At 38.8% G+C, this 20,417-nt stretch overlaps 1 protein-coding gene across 2 annotated transcripts in view; it reads right to left on the bottom strand.

Moving 5' to 3' along the window:
• Positions 1-20,417, bottom strand: part of GAD2 (glutamate decarboxylase 2) — a 70,180-nt gene that overhangs the window by 30,009 nt on the left and 19,754 nt on the right. For both annotated transcript variants that reach the window (XM_033100799.1, XM_033100800.1), the window contains one exon: positions 15,631-15,710. In XM_033100799.1, the coding sequence (XP_032956690.1) occupies positions 15,631-15,710 (80 nt within the window). The remainder of the gene's footprint in view (positions 1-15,630; positions 15,711-20,417) is intronic.

Here is a 20,417-nt window from a genome sequence, read left to right as displayed (position 1 = left end):
TGTCAAATATAGTAGTCAGTCTCCTCTTATCCACGGGGATACGTCCTAAGTCCTCCATTGGACGCCTGAAACCGCACATGGTACCGAACCCTGTGTATACTACGTTTTTACCTATATACATATACCTATGATAAAGTTTAATTTATAAGTTAGGCACAGGAAGAGGTGAACAACAATAACTAATAATAAAATAAACACTTATAGCAATATACTGTCATAAAAGTTATGCGAATGTGGTTTCTCTCTCCCACAAGATCTTATCGTCCTGTACTCACCTTTTCATTTTACGGCTTCTCTTTGGCATCCATATTGCCAGCCTCCCTACTCTTGCTCTTTGGGGCCCGATTAAGTAAAATCAGGGTGACTGGAACACAAACACTGTGATGCTGTGACAGTTGATCTCATAACTGAGGTAGCTACTAAGTGACTAGTGGGTGGGAAGCCTCTGCGGCGTGGAGACCCTGGTCAAGGGACGACCCATCTTCTGGGCAGGATGGAACTGAACATCACGAGATTTTATCACACGATGCAGCACGGCGCGCAATTTAAAACTTAGGAATTACTTCTGGAATTTTCCATGTAATATTTTGGGGCCGTGGGTGACCGTGGAAAGTGAAACCATGGGTAAGGGGAGACTACTGTAATGAAGCCCACATGTTCGCTTCTTGCAGAGTGGAAAGTGGTGGGTATGGCTCCTGACGACAGAGGGCAGGCTCCAGTCTCCCCTGGGCAGCCTCCTTCCATGCCCATGTGTGTTTTGTCCACTTAGGAACCCGGAACCTGGCACTGCACTGCAGGGGTCAGATCAACATCTGTTGGAGGTATGTGACTAGAAGGCAAAATCTTCACCCAAGGATGATATTAATATGTTTACAGTACCTTACCATCCGACCAGACAGCTAGTGTGGGGGCCTTCGGAGACAAAACTTTTCATCTTTCCATTTATTTTAGAATTGGCTGAATTACTTTAGAACAATGGTTCTTAAAATTTAGGGTGAATAAAAATCCCCTGTGTATGTCTTTAACATGCAGATTCCTTGGTTCTGCTCTCAGGGATTTTGATTCAGCAGGTCAGTTATAGGGCCCAGGAATTAATTCATCCCACTAATACTTCTTGAGCACTTACTACATGCCAAACACTGTTAGGGGTGCTGGGGTACCAGGGTAAACAGACCAGCTTCTACTCTCCAGGGCTGACACGCCAACAAGGGAGACAAATAATAAATAATAACACAGTAAACAGACAAACATGTGCAGGAATTTGCATTCTAACAAGCACCCCAGGTGATTCTGAAGTGGGTGGGCCTACGTCCATAGGTTGAAAACCACTACTTTAGAAATGGAAGTTTTAGCCTGGTAGGCATTTAAATAATTATGTAACATACTAGCTAAGTATTTGTCATGTGACCCATAGTTCTAAGCCCTCACAGTTGTAGAGCAGTGAGCAGGAGGAGCTCCAGATGTGGCACTGTGTGTCTCCTGCCTGCCCATGTGCTGTGGGGTGACAGAACATTGGCGACAACCAGTGGGCTCCTTTGAGGATTAGGAGCTGTCTGGCCAGTCCCGGCTTTTCCAGACAAGCGTCTCGGGGCACAGGGTAGTTTTGGATGGCATTTGTTGCATCCTGTATGTCTGGTCTAAAAGTATTTCCATAGCAAGAAGTGTATGGTTAATGTTTACACATCCAGCCTTTAGGCTCACCATGAAGTCATGACTGATGCTTTGTAACACTGCTCTGTTAGCTGTTCGTGTTTAAGACGGGAGTGCCATGAAAGTGATGACTGTTGAGATTTTAATAAAATATATTATCAGTATTAAAAAGAAATACAGTGATGACTATTGAACCAGACTGCTGCTTTGAATGTGGCTGTTTTGCATTAAAACTCCCGATTAGCAATAGCCTTTCAAAATTCATATGACGCCATAGGGTCAGATAACTTCATAAAGTTGCCTGGGGAAAATCCTACAGTGGCAGCTAGCCCTGCCAGCAGGAAAAAAATCTTCTCTTTGTGGGAAAAAGCAGAAGACACCGATTCCACTGTGTGTGGACTTTTGACCCAGATTCCTGGCTATCTTCCATGGCTCTGAAAGAGAAAACTATCTATCTCACCAAAAGGAGCACATTACTGTTACTGGAGTGTATACCTCTAGGCAGGCATCCAAATGGTCACGTATGGGGTGCTTGAGTCATCGGTGACCCTGCTCATTGACCCTGCTGAACTGTAGTAATTCTACCAGCCTTTCGTAAGTGAGTAGAGGTTGGCTCTGTTCAAATAGATATGTGTGCAAAGAAGAAAGGATGCGTGAAGCCTTCCTGTTAGAAGTTGACTAATGTTACCATCACTGTTAATAGCAACTATTGGCAGCAATACTGAATGAAGCGTTTTAAAAGCAGTCACTGCACTAGTCCAGCATCTGTGCTCCTCATGCCAATCCTACATAGAGCTATTATTGTTCTTACTTTGTAAATAAGAAAACTGAGGCTCAGAGAGAGACACCGGAATGTGGCTGAAAGAGCTGCCTGTGTCTCCACATGGCCACTGTTGATCTGGGTAACCTACCCTAGGAAAGGCCCATAAGTTAAACTAACAAAAGTTAAAAACAGACCATTCAGGAAGCACTTGTATTATAAAATCAAGCCCTGTGCAAAACATTTTACCATAATTATAAAGAGTGAACTTCCTTGGTCTCCTTTAATATATAGTTTGATTTGGATAAATAATTTTAACTGTAACAATTAATCATATTTTTCTCTTTTAAGATTTGTTTTCCAATGTGCACAATGGGAACAGGTTATTTTGAGTGATTTTTGTGTATAATTCTAGTAATCTATGTATATATTTTATTTTTTATCTTCTCCAAAAGCATTTACTTAACACACATACACACACACACACACACACACACACACACACACTCACTACACAGCAATCCAAGTGATATGCAACTGGGGACTCAAACTATATGGTGAGGAGTTATTTTCTTTTTCATATGAAAACTTCTTATTGCTGCATTGGGGGCTAGTTTAGCACAGATAGGGAAGTATGGAGTGAAGGAAAGTGTTTGTGTGGGCAAGAAGGTGTGCTGGCAATCTCTCATCACTCCTCCTACTCTCCAAACTACCATCCTTCTTCCCTAAACTTGTTAGAAAGAAGAAAAGGATTATGACAAGCAGTTCAATTTATCATGTGAGAAACCATGCTTGACTATTGTAAATAACTTCTGTGACAAGGAGGAAATCAAACCTGCCATTACAGAACGTTTTTATAAATAAAATTAAAAAGCAAATAATACATTTTGGAAAACATTTACAACATACATATTTTCCAACTATAAATAACTGACAGGCATAAAACGTTTGACTTTGCTAATAATCAAAAATGAAAACATCAATACAAAAAAATGGTTTCATTTGTCAAATTGACACAGGTCACTTAAAATTTTAATTGCTAGGACTAGAGAGGAAATGGTGAGCAGTCACCCCTGTATATAGCTTGGGGGTTGTTAGTGTAAATTTTCTGGTTCTTTCTGAAGGACAATAGGCCAGTAGGTATCATAATTGTTAGTGTAGGCACAATCCTGGGCTTAGAAGTTCTATTTCTAGGAATTTATCCGAGGAAAACAATATAAGTATGCATGCAAATATTTAGTCACAAATGATGTTTATATTAGCATTTTTTAAATAATGAAATTTCAAGTAACTTAAATGCCTAACAACAGGAGATTTGTTAAGTAATATAAATTCTAAACAAAAGATCATTAGTGATCGAGAATTATGTTGGAGAATTTCTAATGATGTAAAAGTTGACCATAGTATTTATTATATAAAGAACACATTTCTAATCAGTAAGTTTTATTTAAATATATAAGTATATTTGGAATTATATGCACCAAAGTATTATGCAGATTATGTCTAGGTCTTATGTTTTTATTTTTCTACAATGAATACGTGCTGCTTCTGGAATAAAAAAAATAATGTTTGTTTGTTTGTTTAAAAAAGGAGCTATACCTTACCTAACATCACATATAAAAATTAACTCCAAGTGGATCAGAGACTGGAATGTAAGAGCTAAAACTATAAAACTCTTAGAAGAAAGCATAAGGCAAAAGTTCCATCACATTGGATTTTGCAATGGATATTTTCATGGTTATGACACCAAAGGCACCAACAACAAAAGGAAAAATAGAAAAACTGGAGCTCATGAAAATTAAGAACTTTTGTGCATCAAAAGACACCATCAATAGAATAAAAAGGCAACCCAAAGAATGGGAGAAAATATTTGCTAATCATATATCTGATAAGAGATTAATATCCAGAACATATAGAGAACTCCTTAAACTTAACAACTATAAAAACAAACAAACAACCCAATTAAAAAAATGATCAAATGGACCTAAGAGACAGATATATAACATTCCATCCAATAGCAGTAGAATACACATTCTTCTGTGCATATGGACATTCTCCAGAATAGATAATATGTTAGGCCACAAAATATGTCAACAAATTTAAGAAGACTGAAATTATATCAAGTATGTTTTCTGACCACAATGGTATAAAACTAGAAATCAATAACAGGAGAAAAATTGGAAAAATCATAAATATGTGGAACTTGAACAACACACTCCTGAACAATCAATGGGTCAAAGGAGAAATCAAATTAGAAGTAAAAAAATATCTTCAGACAGAGGAAAATGGAAATGCTACACACCAAAATGTAAGGTATGAAGCAAAGCAGTTCTAAGAGGAAAGTTTATTGTGATAAATGTCTACAGTAAGAAAAAAGATCTAAAATAAAGAACCCAACTTTACATCTCAAGGAATGAAGAAAAAAACAAATGAAGCCCAAAGTTAGCATAAGGAAGGAAATAATAAAGAATAGAACAGAAATAAATGAAATAGAGACTAGAGAGACAATAGAAAAGACCAACAAAACTAAGAGATGTTTTTTAAAAAGATAAATAAAATAGACAAACTTTTAGCTAGAATCACCGAGGGAAAAGAAGAGAGGACTCATAAATAAAATTGTAAATGAAAAAGGAGACATTACAATTGACACCACACAAAAGCTAATGGTCATCAGAGACTACTGTGAAAACTTATACATCAAAAAAATTGGATAATTTTAAAAAATTGGATGAGTCCTAGAAACATACAACTTACCAGGACTGAATCATAAAAAACAAACAAACAAACAAACAAAAAACCAGACCAATAATGAATAAAGAGATTTAAACGTAATCAACAAACTCCAACAAAGAAAAGCCCAAATGGCTTCACAGGTAAATTCTAGCAAACATTTAAAGAAGAATTAATGCCAATCCTTCTCAAACTCTTTCAGAAAATTGAAGAGGAAAGAACACTTCCTAACTCACTTCCTGAGGCCAGCATTACCCTTATACCAAAGCCAGATAAACACATCACAAGAAAAGAAATGACAGGCCAATATACCTGATGAACATAGATGCAAAAATCCTTGACAAAATATTAGCAAACCAAATTCAACACTACATTGAAAGGATCATACACAGGATCAAGTGGGATTTATCTCTGGGATGCAAGGATGGTTCAACATCTGCAAATCAAAAGTGTGATACACCACAATAACAGAATGAAGGATTAAAATCATATGATCATCTCAATAAACACAGAAAAACAATTTGACCAATTTCAATATCCTTTCATGATAAAAACTCTCAGAAAACTGGGTATAGAGGGAACATACCTCAACATAATAAAGACCATATATTACAAGCCCAAACTAACACCATATTCACTAGTGAAAAGCTGAAAAATCAGAAACAAGGCAAGAGTGCTACTCTCACCACTTCTATCACATAGTACTGGAAGTCCTAGCCAGAGCAATTAGGCAAGGAAAAGGAAAAACAAGACATCCAAATTGGAAAGAAAGAAGTTTAATTGTCTATGGTTACAAATGGCATGACTTTATATATAGAAAATCCTATAGACTCTACCAGAAAACCTCTAGAATAAATGAATTCAGTAAAGTTGCAGGACAAAAAGAAATCAGCATACAAAAATTAATCCCATTTACAATAGCATCAAAAAGAATAAAATACTTAGGAATAAATGTAACTAAGGAGATGGAAGATCTGCACACAGAAACTGTAAGATATCAATGAAAGAGGAGACAAATAAATGGAAAGATGTCCCATGTTCATGGATTGGAAGAATTAATATTGTTACAATGTCCATACTACTTAAAGCAATCTACAGATTCAATGCAATCCCTATCAAAATTCCAATGACATTTTTCACAGAAATAGAAAAAACTATCATAGAATTTGTATGGAACCACAAAAGAATGCAAATAGCCAACACAATCTTGAAAAAGAACAAAACCAGAGGCACTGCATTTCCTAATTTCAAACTATATTACAAAGCTATAGTAATCAAAACAGTATGGTACTGGCACAAAACCAGACATATAGACCAATAGAACAGAATAGAGAGCCCAGAAATAAACCCATGTATGTACAGTCAACTAATTTTTGACAAAGGTGCCAAGAATACACAATGGAGGGAAAGAGAGTGTCTTCGATAAATGATGTTGGGAGAACTGGACAGCCATATGCATAAGAATAAAACTGGACCACTATCTTATAGCATGTACAAAAATAAACACAAAATGGACAAAAGACTTGAAACTATAAAACTCCTAGAAGAAAACATAGGGATATTCGTTTTGGTCTAGGGGGTAAACTCCTTGACATGTGTCTTGATGTCAAGGAGCTTTTTGATTTGACACCAAAAAACAAAAAAAAAGAAAAAAAAAAGAAAAAAAAGAGGCATCAAATGCACAATAAACAAGTGGGACTACATCAAACTAAAATGCTTCTTCACAGAAAAAGAAACAGTCAAAACAATGAATAGGCAGACTATGGAATTGGGAGAAATGTTTTTAAACCATATACTCATATCTGATAATGCTTTAATCTTCAAAGTATATAAGAAACTTCTACAACTTAATAGCAAAACCAAACAATCCAATTAAAAAATGGGCAAAGGAGCTAAACAGATATTTTCCCAAAGAAGATATACAAATGACTAACAGGTATATGAAAATGTGCTCAACATCGCTAATTTCAGGGAAATGAAAACAAAACCATAATGAGATATTATCTCACACCTGTTAGGATGGCTGTTATCAAAAATAGAAGACATAAGTGTTGGTAAGGGTGTTGAGAAAAGGGAACCCTCATACATTATTGGTGGGAATGTAAATTGGTACAGCTATTATGGAAAACAGTATAGCAGTTCCTCAAAAATTAAATATAGAACTAGGAGATGATCCGTGAATCTCACTCCTTGGTATATATCCAAAGGAAAGGAATCAGTATTTTGAAGAGATAGATATCTGCATACCCATGACCACTGCAGCATTATTCACAATAGCCAAGACATGGAAACAACCTACGTGTCCATCAATGGATGATAAAGAAAATGTGAATATTTATATCTATATCCATATATAATCTATCTATAGTGTATATATATATGTATATATATAAAATGAACATACTATATATCTATATCAGTGTACATACATACATATACACATACACATATAAATATGTACATATATACATACAATGGAATATTATTCAGCCGTGAGAGAGAAGGGAATCCTCCCATTTGTGACAACATGAATGAACCTGGAGGACATCATGCTAAGTGAAATAAGCCAGACACAGAAAGACAAATACTGTATGATTTCACTTATATGTGGAATCTAAACAAGCTGAACTCATAGAAGCAGAGTAGAATGGTGATTGCCAGCAGCTAGTGGGTAAGGGAAATGGAGAGATGTTGGTCAAAGAGTACAAACTTTCTGTTATAACATGAATAAGTTCTAGAGATCTAATGTATAGCATGGTGACTAGTTAATACTAATGTTTTGTATACTTGAAATTTGCTAAGAGAGTAGATCTTAAGTGTTCTGTACACACACACACATACACACACACACACACAAAATGGTAACTATGTGAGGTGATAGATATGTTAATTAGCTCAATTGTGATAATTCATACGAGGTCCGACAATTAAGTTTGCGAACTTGTTGCAATGATGTTGCTTTTTTGATATCAGAGGGATCATTCAATATGAATTTGTACCAACCGAACAAACAGTTAGCCAAGTTTACTATTTGGAAGTGCTGAAAAGGCTGCATGAAAACGTTAGACGACCTGAACCTTTTGCCAATAATTCATGGCTCTTACATCACGACAATGCACCAGCTCACACAGCACTGTCTGGGAGGGAGTTTTGAGCCAGTAAACAAATAACTGTATTGGAACACCTTCCCTACTCACCTGATCTAGCCCCAATGACTTCTTTCTTTACCCAAAGATAAAGGAAATATTAGGAGGAAGACATTTTGATGACATTCAGGACATCAAGTGTAATACGACGACAGCTCTGACAGCCATTCCAGAAAAACAGTTCCAAAAATTGCTTAAAGGGTGGACTAGGCACTGGAATCAGTGCATAGCTTCCCAAGGGGAGTATTTTGAAGATGACCTTAGTGATATTCAGCAATGAGGTATGTAGCAGTTTTTCACAAACTTAATTGTCTGACCTCGTATTCAATGCATACATATATCAAATCATCACATTTTACACCTTAAATATATACAATTTTTATGTGTCAATTATACCTCAATAAATCTGGAAGACTATTTCTTAAAAAAAGTAAAAATAAATAGGTTATTTTAATTTTAAAAGTGGGCAAAGGACATAAATAGACATCAGGGAAGGGACTGAGATAAATAGCTCTAAAGTACATTATTGGGACCAATTAATGAAATTTGAATAAAGTACATAGATTAAATAATACTCTTGTGTTAATGTCAAATTTCCTGATTTTGATAATTGTACTGTGATTATATAAGTGAATATCCTTGTTCTGAGAAAATACACATTGAAGTATTAAGGGGTAAAGGGATATTATGTACATCTTTCAAAGAAGATATACGAATGGCCAATAAGCATATGAGATATTGCTCAACATCACTAAGCATTCGGGAATGCAAATCAAAACTCAATCAGTCACATGAATTAAGATGGCTATTATAAAAAGAAACAAAGCAGAAAATATGTAACAACTGTTGGAGAAATTGGAACCCTTGTGCACTGTTGGTAGGATTGCCAGTTGGTGCACCTACTATGGAAAACAATATGGCAGGTCCTCAAAAAATCAAAAATAGAATTACCATATTGTCCAGTAATTCCACTTCTGAGTATACACCCAAAAACATTAATAGCAGGGCTCAACAAGATATTTATATGCCCATGTTCAAAGCAGCATTGTTCACAGTAGCTAAAATGTGGAAGCAACCCAAGTGGTATATACATACAATGAAATATCAGTCAGCCTTAAAAAGGAAAAAAATTCTGACATACGGTATGCTACGACATGAGTGAACCTTGAAAACATTAGGCCAAATGAAATAAATCAATCATGAAAAGACAAAAAACAATGAGGTACCTAGAGTAGTGAAATTCATAGACAGAAAGTAGGATGGCAGTCACAAGGGCTAGAAGGGAAGGGAAATGGGGACTTGTTTAATGGGGACAGAGTTTCAGTTTTGTAAAATGAAAAGAGTTTTGGAGATGGATAGTGATGATGATTGCACCACAAGTTGAATGTACTGCCTACCACAGAACTGTACACTTACAAATGGTTAGAATGGTAAATTTTATGTGTATTTTACCACAATCAAATAATTGGAAAAAAATAAAGAAGGGGCAGTCAACTGTTGAACACTAGGAGTTTTCATCTGAGTCCAAGCCCTGATTCTTCACTTACCAGCTATGGGACCTTGGACAAGTTGCACCTCTCCAGGGTTGAGTCAAATGGATAAAGGAGAATTTACCATATTGTAGGGCTGTCGTGTATACAGAAACACTTCACAACTATGTCAGCACCAGGTAAATGTAAGGCGATGTACTCTTTTGTGTCTCCATTGAAATGAATTAACTAGATCGATTTTGTAAAGTGCTTAAGATTGTGCCTGACACATAATAAACACTAAATAAGTGTCACCTATTATTACTTTACAATTCTTCCCAATATAGGACATAATGAAGCATATACACCCTGAGCACCTTTGAGTTCTCTGAACCCAAACTCATAGGAAATGGGACACTCAGAGGTCTTAACACAGCTCTGCTCAGTAATAATTGATTCGGGGTCTCTTGGAGTCTATCTTATTACAGTGCACTCAACAGTTCCCCAAGGACTGGAAAGAGTTAATTAGCTTCCCTGGCCACAATTCAGCTAATTTAATAAAAGAGTATAATGACCTCAGATTATTTATACTTTCAGTTATTTATATCAATTGGATAATAAAGTACAGTACTTAAGCACAGGGAAATGCACTCTAACTGCAATTTATAAATCTAAGTAATATGTTAAAAGAAAAAACTAAAATATATACTAAAGCATAATTAGTTAATTTTGTGGTATGAAAGTATTAATCAATATACCTAACAGAATACCTGTGTTACATGGGAGCTAAGAAGGCCAGTGAGTTTTCTACTCCTGTGCCAACCAGGAATCGTCAATCTTGGTCAGATTTATTTTCTGTAAGGTTTTACAGCAATTTAATTGTAATTTAGATAATTTAAAGGAAAGTCCAAAGGGAGGAATAAAAGATGGAGAAATGGAAGGGGGGAGGAGAGAGTGCTAGAGAGAATGAATTTCTAAAAGTACCTGTGAATTCGTACTGATAATAGATAACAGAGAGAGAGAGAGAGAGAGAGAGAGAGAGAGGGAGAGAGAGAGAGAGAGAGAGAGAGAGAGATCTTTCTTACAGTAGAACAAAAGAAACTAATAAATGTAAAAAGAATGGTGGAATTAGAAAGTCACTATTTTGCAACCATCATAATAAAAATTCAGGCAAGAACTGTCAGTGGATGCTAAACTAGTGAACGAACATTTCAGAAGGAACAGAATATTTATACCATCCCAAAGCATCCCCTACAAGACACTTATTAACTGCTAAGGAGAGAATAGTCACTTTTAGAGTGAAAAAGCCTGCCAGACACCTTTTACCAAATGGTCAAAGTTGACATTACTGATAATGTGACAAACCTCCTGATGAGGTGCTCTTGAAAAAAACAAGCATCACCTCCTTGGAATTCCTGCCCAAAGTGCATTGCCTGAATCTAATCATGAAGAAATACCAGACAAACCCAATTTAAGAAATATTCTACAAAGCAAATGGTCTATAGTCTTCAAAAATCATCAACATCATGAAAGACAAAGGAAGGCTGAGGAAATGTTCCAAATTAAAGGAGAATAAAGAGATCTGATGACTAAATGCAATGTGTGACCTTGGAGTGGGAAAAACTAGTCTAAAAAACATTATGGGGACAATTAGGAAAATTTGAATAAAGTGTATAGACTTGTATCCGTGTCAAATTTCCCGATTTTGCTCATTGTATTGTGATCACGTAAGTGAATATCCTTGTTTTTAGGAAATACACATAGAAGTATCCAGGGGTAGAGTGGCATGATGTCTGCAAGGAATTCTCAAATAGTTCAGAAAAATTATATCAATAATATACATGTAATTTACATATGTAATATTGTAATATTCATTACATTCAATATGTAATATTGAATTATATGAAGAGAGAATGATAAAGCAAATGTGTCAGAATGTTAACAATTGGTGAATTTGGGCGTAGGAAATATGGGAATTCTTGTTACTATTCTTGTAATTTTTCTTTACGTTTGAAATTATTCACAAAAATATAAAGTTAAAAAAAAAAAAAAGGTTAGATGAGTTAACGTCCAAGAACCTTTCCAAACCTAAGGGTTTCTGAACTGAAATCCATTAGCAGCTCGTCAACACAGTGTAAGCCCAGGGCTTTCCCCCTCCCCCACTTCCAGTACTCGCTAAACATTTACCCCTACTCTTCCATCACCACTCCTGTTGTGCTCTCCTCCTTTTCTTCGAATTTTATAATGTAAGATAATTTCAGAGTTCTTGGGTGCTCCTCAGAGAAAGATCCTACATAAGTTTAACCAAAAAGAAGAAGGAACTCACAAGAGCAGTGAAACTTCTGCTATAGATTGCATCCCTTCTTTTTTTCATGTAATTCGCATTTCCTTTCTGGCTGGTCCTTCACTTCACAGTTAAATAGGCCTTAAGCCCCTCTGCTAACACCCCCACCACCTTCTGCCCTACCTCCTCCCCTTCTTGCTCAAGCTCTGGAAATGCTGCCCTGTATTTGCTTTCCCTTTCCCCCTCTCCCATTCACCCTTCTACCCACTGCAACTGCCTTCTGCCCTCACCCCTCCATTGAAGCTGCTTTTGTCAAAGTCACCAGCCACCTCCTTACAAGCAAAGCCAATGGGCAGTTGTTGATCCTCATTTCATCTGTTGGTAACCGTGGATACTATTAACCACTCCTTCTAGAAGCACTCTCATGGCCCTCGTGGCCCCAGGTCCTGATTCTCCTCCAACAACTCTGGCTGGTCTTTCTCCATCTCCGTTGCAGGCTCCTCTGACTCTGCCTCTTTCTGAAATGTGGATGCTCCTCAGAGTTCTTTCCTAGGCCCACTCTACATGGCTTCCATTGTATATCTTCATATTTCCGGTTGCCTCCCTGACACCCTCCCTTAGAAGTCTCATAAGCTCTTCAAACTCAGCATCTCCAAATCTGAACTTTCCACTTCGGCCAGAGTGCCTTATCTCAGAATAGCACCACATGGACTTAGCTGGCAAGCCAGAAGGCTGGCATTCATCCTTGACTCCTCTCTCAACCTGCACACCAATCAGTCAATAATTCCTATTAATTCCAGCACTCCATCTCCTCTGCTCTACATCGGCTCAGCCCACAATGCATCATCTCCTATTCCTATCACTACCACAGCCAACAACTGCCAGCTTCTAACCCACACTTCATTTTGCATTTAAAATGATCTTTCTAGCAGAAATATATGATGTCACTCCCCGGCTCAGAATCCTTCAGTGATGTTCCATGTCTTCAGCTCAAACAGGACTCCCACTTCCATCATATGGGAACTTCATATTCTTTCAAATTATCAACCATAGAATAGAAGTTTTCTCTCCATCTCCCCCGTCTGAACCTCTGGGCAGTATCTTTTTGGTCAATAGTCTAATCCAGTTCTGAAATATCACACAGTTTTCTTTCACAAATATTTATTTTCCTCTACATAGTCACTCAGACTTTTCTTCTCTATCCTTAGACACATCAACACATCATTAATTTAGATTCCACTGATTCAAATTTTGCAAATATTAGACCCAATGGCACTTGTGTTAAAATTCATTAATCCCATCACTGTGAATACCCTTCCCTTCCCATCGCACAAGGCTTGTGAGCAGCAGACAAAGCCCCCTCACCATGCTGCCTGATAGCCCCCTTCTGTCTGTACCCTCCCAATGGGTGCATGTGGCGGGGGAGAGGGGACGGCAGATAGTGAGGTCTTTTCTGAAACAACAATAATTTTTAGCATTGTGTTTCAGTTTTTCTAATGGCTTCTAAAATTGTTGAAATAAAATCCTGTGATCTTAAAATCTGAGGCCACCCGGGTCAGTCACTGATTCTAGACCCCACTGGTTTTCTAGCATTCTCTGCTTTCTGCTCCTTCCTCTGATGTTGGTGAATGACGGACAAGTTTGGGGCTCTGTCCTGGCAGTCCTGTCTGTGGTTCCTTTCCCAGCAACACTTTTGCGTTTCCTTCTTGCTCCTCCTTCTTCCGGGACTGCACTTCCCTTTGGGGCATGACGCTGCCTCCAGACTGTCAGACGCCCTCAGGCCAGGCTTTTGCTTCCATGTATACCTGGCTGCTAGTCTAGGTGGACTCGGCCCAAGGCCATTTCATTGTCACAACTTGCTTTTCACAGGAATAGAAGCAGCGTTACCAATGCCATAAGGAGTGGAGTTGAGAGCCTCCTCTGGTCTCCAAGGTCATTGCTCAGCCCTTGAGATTCCACTCAAGAACAATTACTAATAAGGAAGACTGACTAGATTGGAAACCCAGGCAATCCTCTGAATTCTAGGCTCCTTACTTACAACTGTTTATAACTGGCTATAGATTAAGAAAAATTTTGAAGTCATTTAAACCTTTATCCCCAGTTAGCATTTTGTGTGTGTGTGCCAGCTTTCTCCTCAAATCTTAATTCTTAAGTACCTGATAGTGAGGGGCACTGGTAGCCTTAAAAATATAACGCAATTCATTTGTCAAAACGTGTTTGCTTTGCCCCAATCTGTTATCATTCACGCCCATTTTACTGCTAGAGCCTCTCGCCTGCCCTCACTGACTGAAGTCTCTCCAATTCCTGGCTTCTTGCTCTTCTTGGATAAAAATGTTTGCAAGTTACTTTATTTCTAGACCCATCAAGCTCAAATGCTGAGCTTCCCTCCACCTCCCACAAAAGAAAGAATGAAACATCACGATGTTTTCCTACATTGCTAATGGGTGTTCATTGCAAACAATCAAACAAAACCAGACAATACATAAAGGTGTGAAAAAGAAAGTGGCAATCTCTTGTAACGTTATCGCCCAGAAGGAGATCTGGTTATTAATCAGTGTGGCTTTTGAGCTTTCAAAATCCCACATGGTCCAGCATATCTTCCATGGCTGTCCCCTGCCCCTCACCCCAGTCAGGCCCAGCTCCTTGAGTCGCACAAGCTCATTCATTTACTATTTCTGAGGCTTTGCTCATGGTACTCAGTCTTCTGCAATTGCCCCCACCTTCCCCTCCACCCATCCAATTTAGCTTCAGTTTTGAAAATCCAACTTAAGTCCTTCCTGTTGCATGAAGCCTTCCAAGCTTCAGTAATGTATCAAACTTGAACTCGGGGCCACACAGTACAACCATATAAATGTCTCCTTCTGGCACTACTCCATCCCCCCACCTAGATCACATACTGCCAGGGAACTGGATTATATGCCTTATGCTTTCTAGAGCTTAGTGACACAGAAAGCCGTCATAACTATCTGTCCAATAATTCATACGAATAGGTCTTCCTTTTAATTTAGTGAAACCTCTTAGTCAATACATTTCATTTTTTATAGGTTCCAGGCCTATAGGCCAGTGATAATTTACAAGGATATCCTCAAAATGCATTTAAATCTCCCCTACGCCTATTCCCAGAGTACGCATGCGGTCTGGGTGTCAATGAAGACAGGGATTCCCCCTCGTTTCCAACACAAAGCTGATGAGTGGATTTACTTCCCGCCCACTAGACTGTCCCCCTTCTGTAATCACTCCGTCAAGTTCACACCATCCGTGGTGCCTAGAATGATGATATCACCATAAATCAGTGCTTAGATGCTTAAGTGTCCAGCTGATGAATGACCTGGTGCACTGTCTTGGTGCAGAATATTTTGATTGATTTAACAAGGGTCCTGATTCAGTCAAGGGCCGTGGAAGGCTCCATGACACCGAGGAACAACGTCCTGAGACTCCACACCAGAGCCCAGGTGAAAAGGGAAGTGAACGGCAGTGGCCCGGCTGGAGGCAGGTTTGCCACCCCACAGTCATCGCCTGGTTCCGGACTAAGAGGTGTATGTGTGGAATTTGCAAATTTCTAACCAACAAGGGTTGCATATTTATGCTCACCTCTCATCACATTTAATCAGAATCACGCTGTCTGTTCCAATGCCCAAGGCTGCAGCTCCCTTCTTGAGAGAAAAATGACTCTGTGAAAAAAACATATTTATAATTAGTTGCATATAATGTCAAGATCCACTCCCTCAGCAGATTTTTTTTCTTTTCTCCTTTTCTTTCTTTGTTTTTTGCTAAATTTTTATTAGTTTCAGGTGTACAAAACAATGTACTAGTTAGACACCCCTCACAATGTGATAATCCCAATCTACTACCCCTCTGACATTGAATATAGCTGTTACAATTCCATTGACTCTATTCCCTATGCTGTACTCCATATCCCGTGACTATATATATATATATACACATATATATGTGTTAAATTGTAGTTGACATTCAATATTATTCAGCTTCAGCTTCAAGTGTACAGCACAGTGAGGAGGAGGAAGAAGGTGAGGGGATTAGAAAGCACAAACTGGTATTCACAATATTGCCACGGGGACATGAAAGACAGTTTAGGGAATATAATCTCCTTTTATTTCTAATCTGTCCCTCCAAAGCCTGGATTGCTGAGAGGAAATGGCATCCTTCACTGAAGCTTTTTTTATTTTTAAAGAAATTGTGCTGAAATACACATAGCATAGAATTTACCACCTTAACCGTTTTTAAGTGTACAAGTCAGTGGCCTTAATTTAAGCACATTCACATTGTTCTGCAACCATCACCACCATCCATGTCCAGAACGCTTTTCATCTTGCAGAACTAAAACTCTGTACCCATTAAACAACAACTCCCAATTCCTCCCTCCCCCCAGCCTCTGGGGACCACAGCTTTCTATCTCTCTGAATTTGACTACTCTAGCTTACCTCATATAAATGGAATCATACTGTATTTGTCCTTTTGTGACTGGCTTTTACACTTTGCATAATGTCTTCAAGGTTCATCTATGTTGTAGCGTGTGTCCGAATGTCTTTTCTTTTTAATGTTGAATCGTATTCATTACATGTACACACCTCATTTTGTTTTTCCATTCATCCATCAAAGGGTACTCGGGGTGCTTCCACCTTTTGGCCATTGTGGATAATAGTGCCATGAACACGGGTGTATAAGTATCTTTTTGAGCCCCGCTTTTAATTCTTTTGGGTATATGCCCAGAAGTGGAATTGCTGAATCACATGGTAATTTTATTTTTGAGGAACTAACATACCGTTTTCCACAGTAGCTGCACCATTTTACACTTCTACCACCAGTGCACAGTGGTTCCAGTTATAGGATGTGAAGACATCCTATCAACAGTTGTTATTTTCTGTTTAGTTTTGTTTTGTTTGGTAAGTCATTCTAATGGTTGTGAGGTGATACCTTTCCATGGTTTTGCTTTGCATTTCCCTAATGATTAGTGATGTTAAGCATCTTGTCATGTGCTGATTGGTCAGTTGTAAATCTTTTTTTTTTTTTTTTTTTTTTGAGAAATGTCTATTCAAGTCCTTTGTCAATGTTTGAATGGTGTTTTGTTTTTGGTTTTTGTTGTTGAATTTATTTGGGTTTTTGAGTGAAGATAATAAGACCCTGGAAACTGTAAAAGGACCTGCTACCCCAACACACAGTAATTCAAGCCAATTTTATATACAAGGAGTAAGAACATATCTATTGCCTCCAGCAGCTGTGTATGGTACCATGTTTCCCCGAACATAAGACCTAGCCGGACCATCAGCTCTAATGTGTCTTTTAGAGCAAAAATTAACATAAGACCTGGTATTATATTATATTATATTAGACCGGGTCTTATATTAAAATAAGACCAAGTCTTATATTAATGTTTGCTCCAAAAGACACATTAGAGCTGATGGTCCGGCTCGGTCTTATTTTCGGGGAAACACAGTATATGGCTTCCAGACTTATATTTTGCTACCAAGAGAATACACTCAGTTTCTCTCAAGTTGAATCAAATTGTGTGCACTCAACTAAGAGGAGAAATTGGCCTTAAACCCAGCACTCGTCATCCCAGACTTACCAGGGGGCTATTTGTAGTGCAGGTGACAGCCCAGCCTGGGGTGGGCTCAGGGAGGCGCCTGGGGACAAAGGCCACACTGACACATCCTTGTGCTCTGGGTTACTGATTCCGGGTAGGAATCTGAATCTCAATGGCTGTAATCACGGAGCAATTTGGAGAGCTGAGAGAGGCTGACCTAAGCCCAGCTGTACAGATCTGCCCAGCAGCCTCTTACTATTAACTACAGATCATTAAGCTGTCCAAACGGAGAGCTGCTGCCTCAATTTACATCTCCAAAGGGCTGCTGACTGGAATGTTAAGTAACGGTTCCAGAGTGTACTCTCTCTTCCAATGACCACTTTTGACTCATCTGAATTCTTAAATATGCTGCATAGGAACTGCTAACACACATATTTTGGGGGGAGGAAGGGTGTGCCTCATAAGCAAGAAGAAATCACATTTGTACCAGCAGCAAATAATGTGAACCAATAAACGAGCCATTGAATAGAGGCTTTCTAAAAGAGCCCCATGCTGCTAAGAAGTGATCAGAAAGGGCCATTAACCTCATTTTACAACCTCAGAAAGACAAAGTGGACATTTGTTACCAATATACCTGGGAAGTAGGAGAGACAGCTTTTGTAAAGATGCATGTCTTCCCCACCAAAAAAAAAAAAAAAAAAGGGCTCTTTCTTGCCCATTTAGCAGCAACCTGGGCGACCTCAAAGGGAAGCTCGGGGAAACAGCGCTAAGTCTTTCACTGCCAGGAGGGCATGGAACGCAGGAGCCAGCTGCCCCACTGAGTCAGCACAGGCTATTCACATTAGGCCCCTCAGTGAATGAGCTTGTAAGCTCTCAACTGCCAAATGGCAAATTGGGGATAAGTAAGAGATCTGGTGCACCTGGTCAATGAGAGGACGTTGTCTTGTCTGGTCTTTAATGAGAAAGAATAGGGATCCCAAATGAGGGGCAATTAACCAGGATAATTGATCGCCATACCAAATGCCACACACTTAAAGAAAAACACAGGCCCAAATAGGAAGCTTCAAGATGGAGAACAAAGGTGATATGAGGCATGAAAAAAGAAAATTAGCTACCCAACACTATTTATAGTTTCAGGAAAGGGAGCAGGGCAGTAGCTAAATGTTACCACTTAAAAGCAAGGGACCCATAAAGAGGGAGCTTGAGAGAAAGAAAAAAGACACTGCCTAATGAGGAAGAAACAGTGACAGTGGCAGCTTAAATGGCCCGTCTTCCAGTGCTGGTGACACAACACATGGAGAATTCATTTTTAATTCTTGGCCCCACGTTTCATGGACTCACTTGTTGGTGAACCAGAGCACAGCGACATCCTGGATGCTGAGGAGCCTGGAAAGCAGGTGTCTAGAGAGAGCTCAGAGGATGCTTTGTCATGAATAGAGGGTATGAAGGACATATCACATGGGTGACTTTCATATCTGAAGGGCTGTGCCAAGGCAGGAGTAGAGGGACAGACTACGCTGTGGGGCTTCAGAAGGCAAAAATAGAAACAAAAATTGGAAGCCACAAGGATTCAGATGCGCCCCTCAAGACAGTTGTGATTATCAGTTCATCAGTGGAATAGCTGGGGAATGAGCTAATGGTGAACAAAGGTGATATGAGGCATGCCTCTCTCACCTCCCCCACAATGATTTTGGAAAAATAACAGTAGACACCCCCTCCCCCCGATAGAATCTAGTGATTATTTAGAAGAAAATTGTTTTTCTATTCAAGGGTCCTAGATGTTAAAACCCATCTGGTTTTTATTTTATACTAAATGAAAAATTCAAAGTTGATGGAAGATTAATTTCTCTGTCTTTAAAAAAAATATCATAAGTAATCTAGATATAGGCTACATGATTCAGCTGACATTTAAAATATGTACCAATAAGTATGGGATTTTATAGTTATAAAATAATTGTAAGTAAAACAGTAAGCAGGCTGTCTGGACTTGGGCAGGATGAGTGAGAATGCACGAGAATGAGGGCCCACGGGCATGAGCTCTGCCATTTTATTTAGCTCTGGGACTGGAGCGTGCAAATCAGTTCCTTCCTTCTTTAATGGAGTCAGTAAATCTTTCCTGTCTTTAAGGACGATGGGAGAGTAAGGGGGATGGTAGAAAGCTCTGAGACAAACCACCTCAGTCTCTTGACATGCCAGTTTCTCTTCCTCTATCACAATTGAGATAAGCAGTTTGGAAAGCTGCTTCAAGCCATTGTTAGTCACATCCAGGTATTGAACTGAGACAGATTCAACTGCCTAGTGGACCACAGGGCTTCAGGGAAAGCCTCTGCTAGGCTCAGGGGACACAAGGATTATTAAGGCAGCCCTCAGTACTCAGCTACCTCCCTGTGCCAACCTTACCACCTACCTCGCCTCCCCTCCCTCTTGCTCGCTTTACCTGGGGATACTCATCTTCCCGGTCTTCTATGAACTTGCTAAACTTGTTCTTGCCTCTGGGCCTCTGTATTTGCTGTTCCATTTCTTGAAAAACCCTTCCTCAGATATGTACATGGCTCCCACCCTCATTCAGTGTAGGTCTCTGCTATAAATCATGTCTACTGAGATCTTTTATGACCATCTTATAAAATAGCTCACTACCACCCCACTCTCGTCACTTCGTGACATTAGAGTAACTATTTATTAGTTTACCATCTGTCTCCTACTAGAACATAAACTGCATGAGGGCAAAGACTTTGTTGTGGTATATAGTTAACAAACATTTGTTGAGTTTGACCATATGCTCAGAGAACAAATCCAGGGAAATATCCGTCCATTATTTATTGCCGTAAATCTC

Source organism: Rhinolophus ferrumequinum, assembly GCF_004115265.2.
Source record: "Rhinolophus ferrumequinum isolate MPI-CBG mRhiFer1 chromosome 5 unlocalized genomic scaffold, mRhiFer1_v1.p scaffold_110_arrow_ctg1, whole genome shotgun sequence".
NCBI classification, from domain to species: Eukaryota; Metazoa; Chordata; class Mammalia; order Chiroptera; family Rhinolophidae; genus Rhinolophus; species Rhinolophus ferrumequinum.
This window is presented reverse-complemented; position numbering and strand designations above follow the sequence as displayed.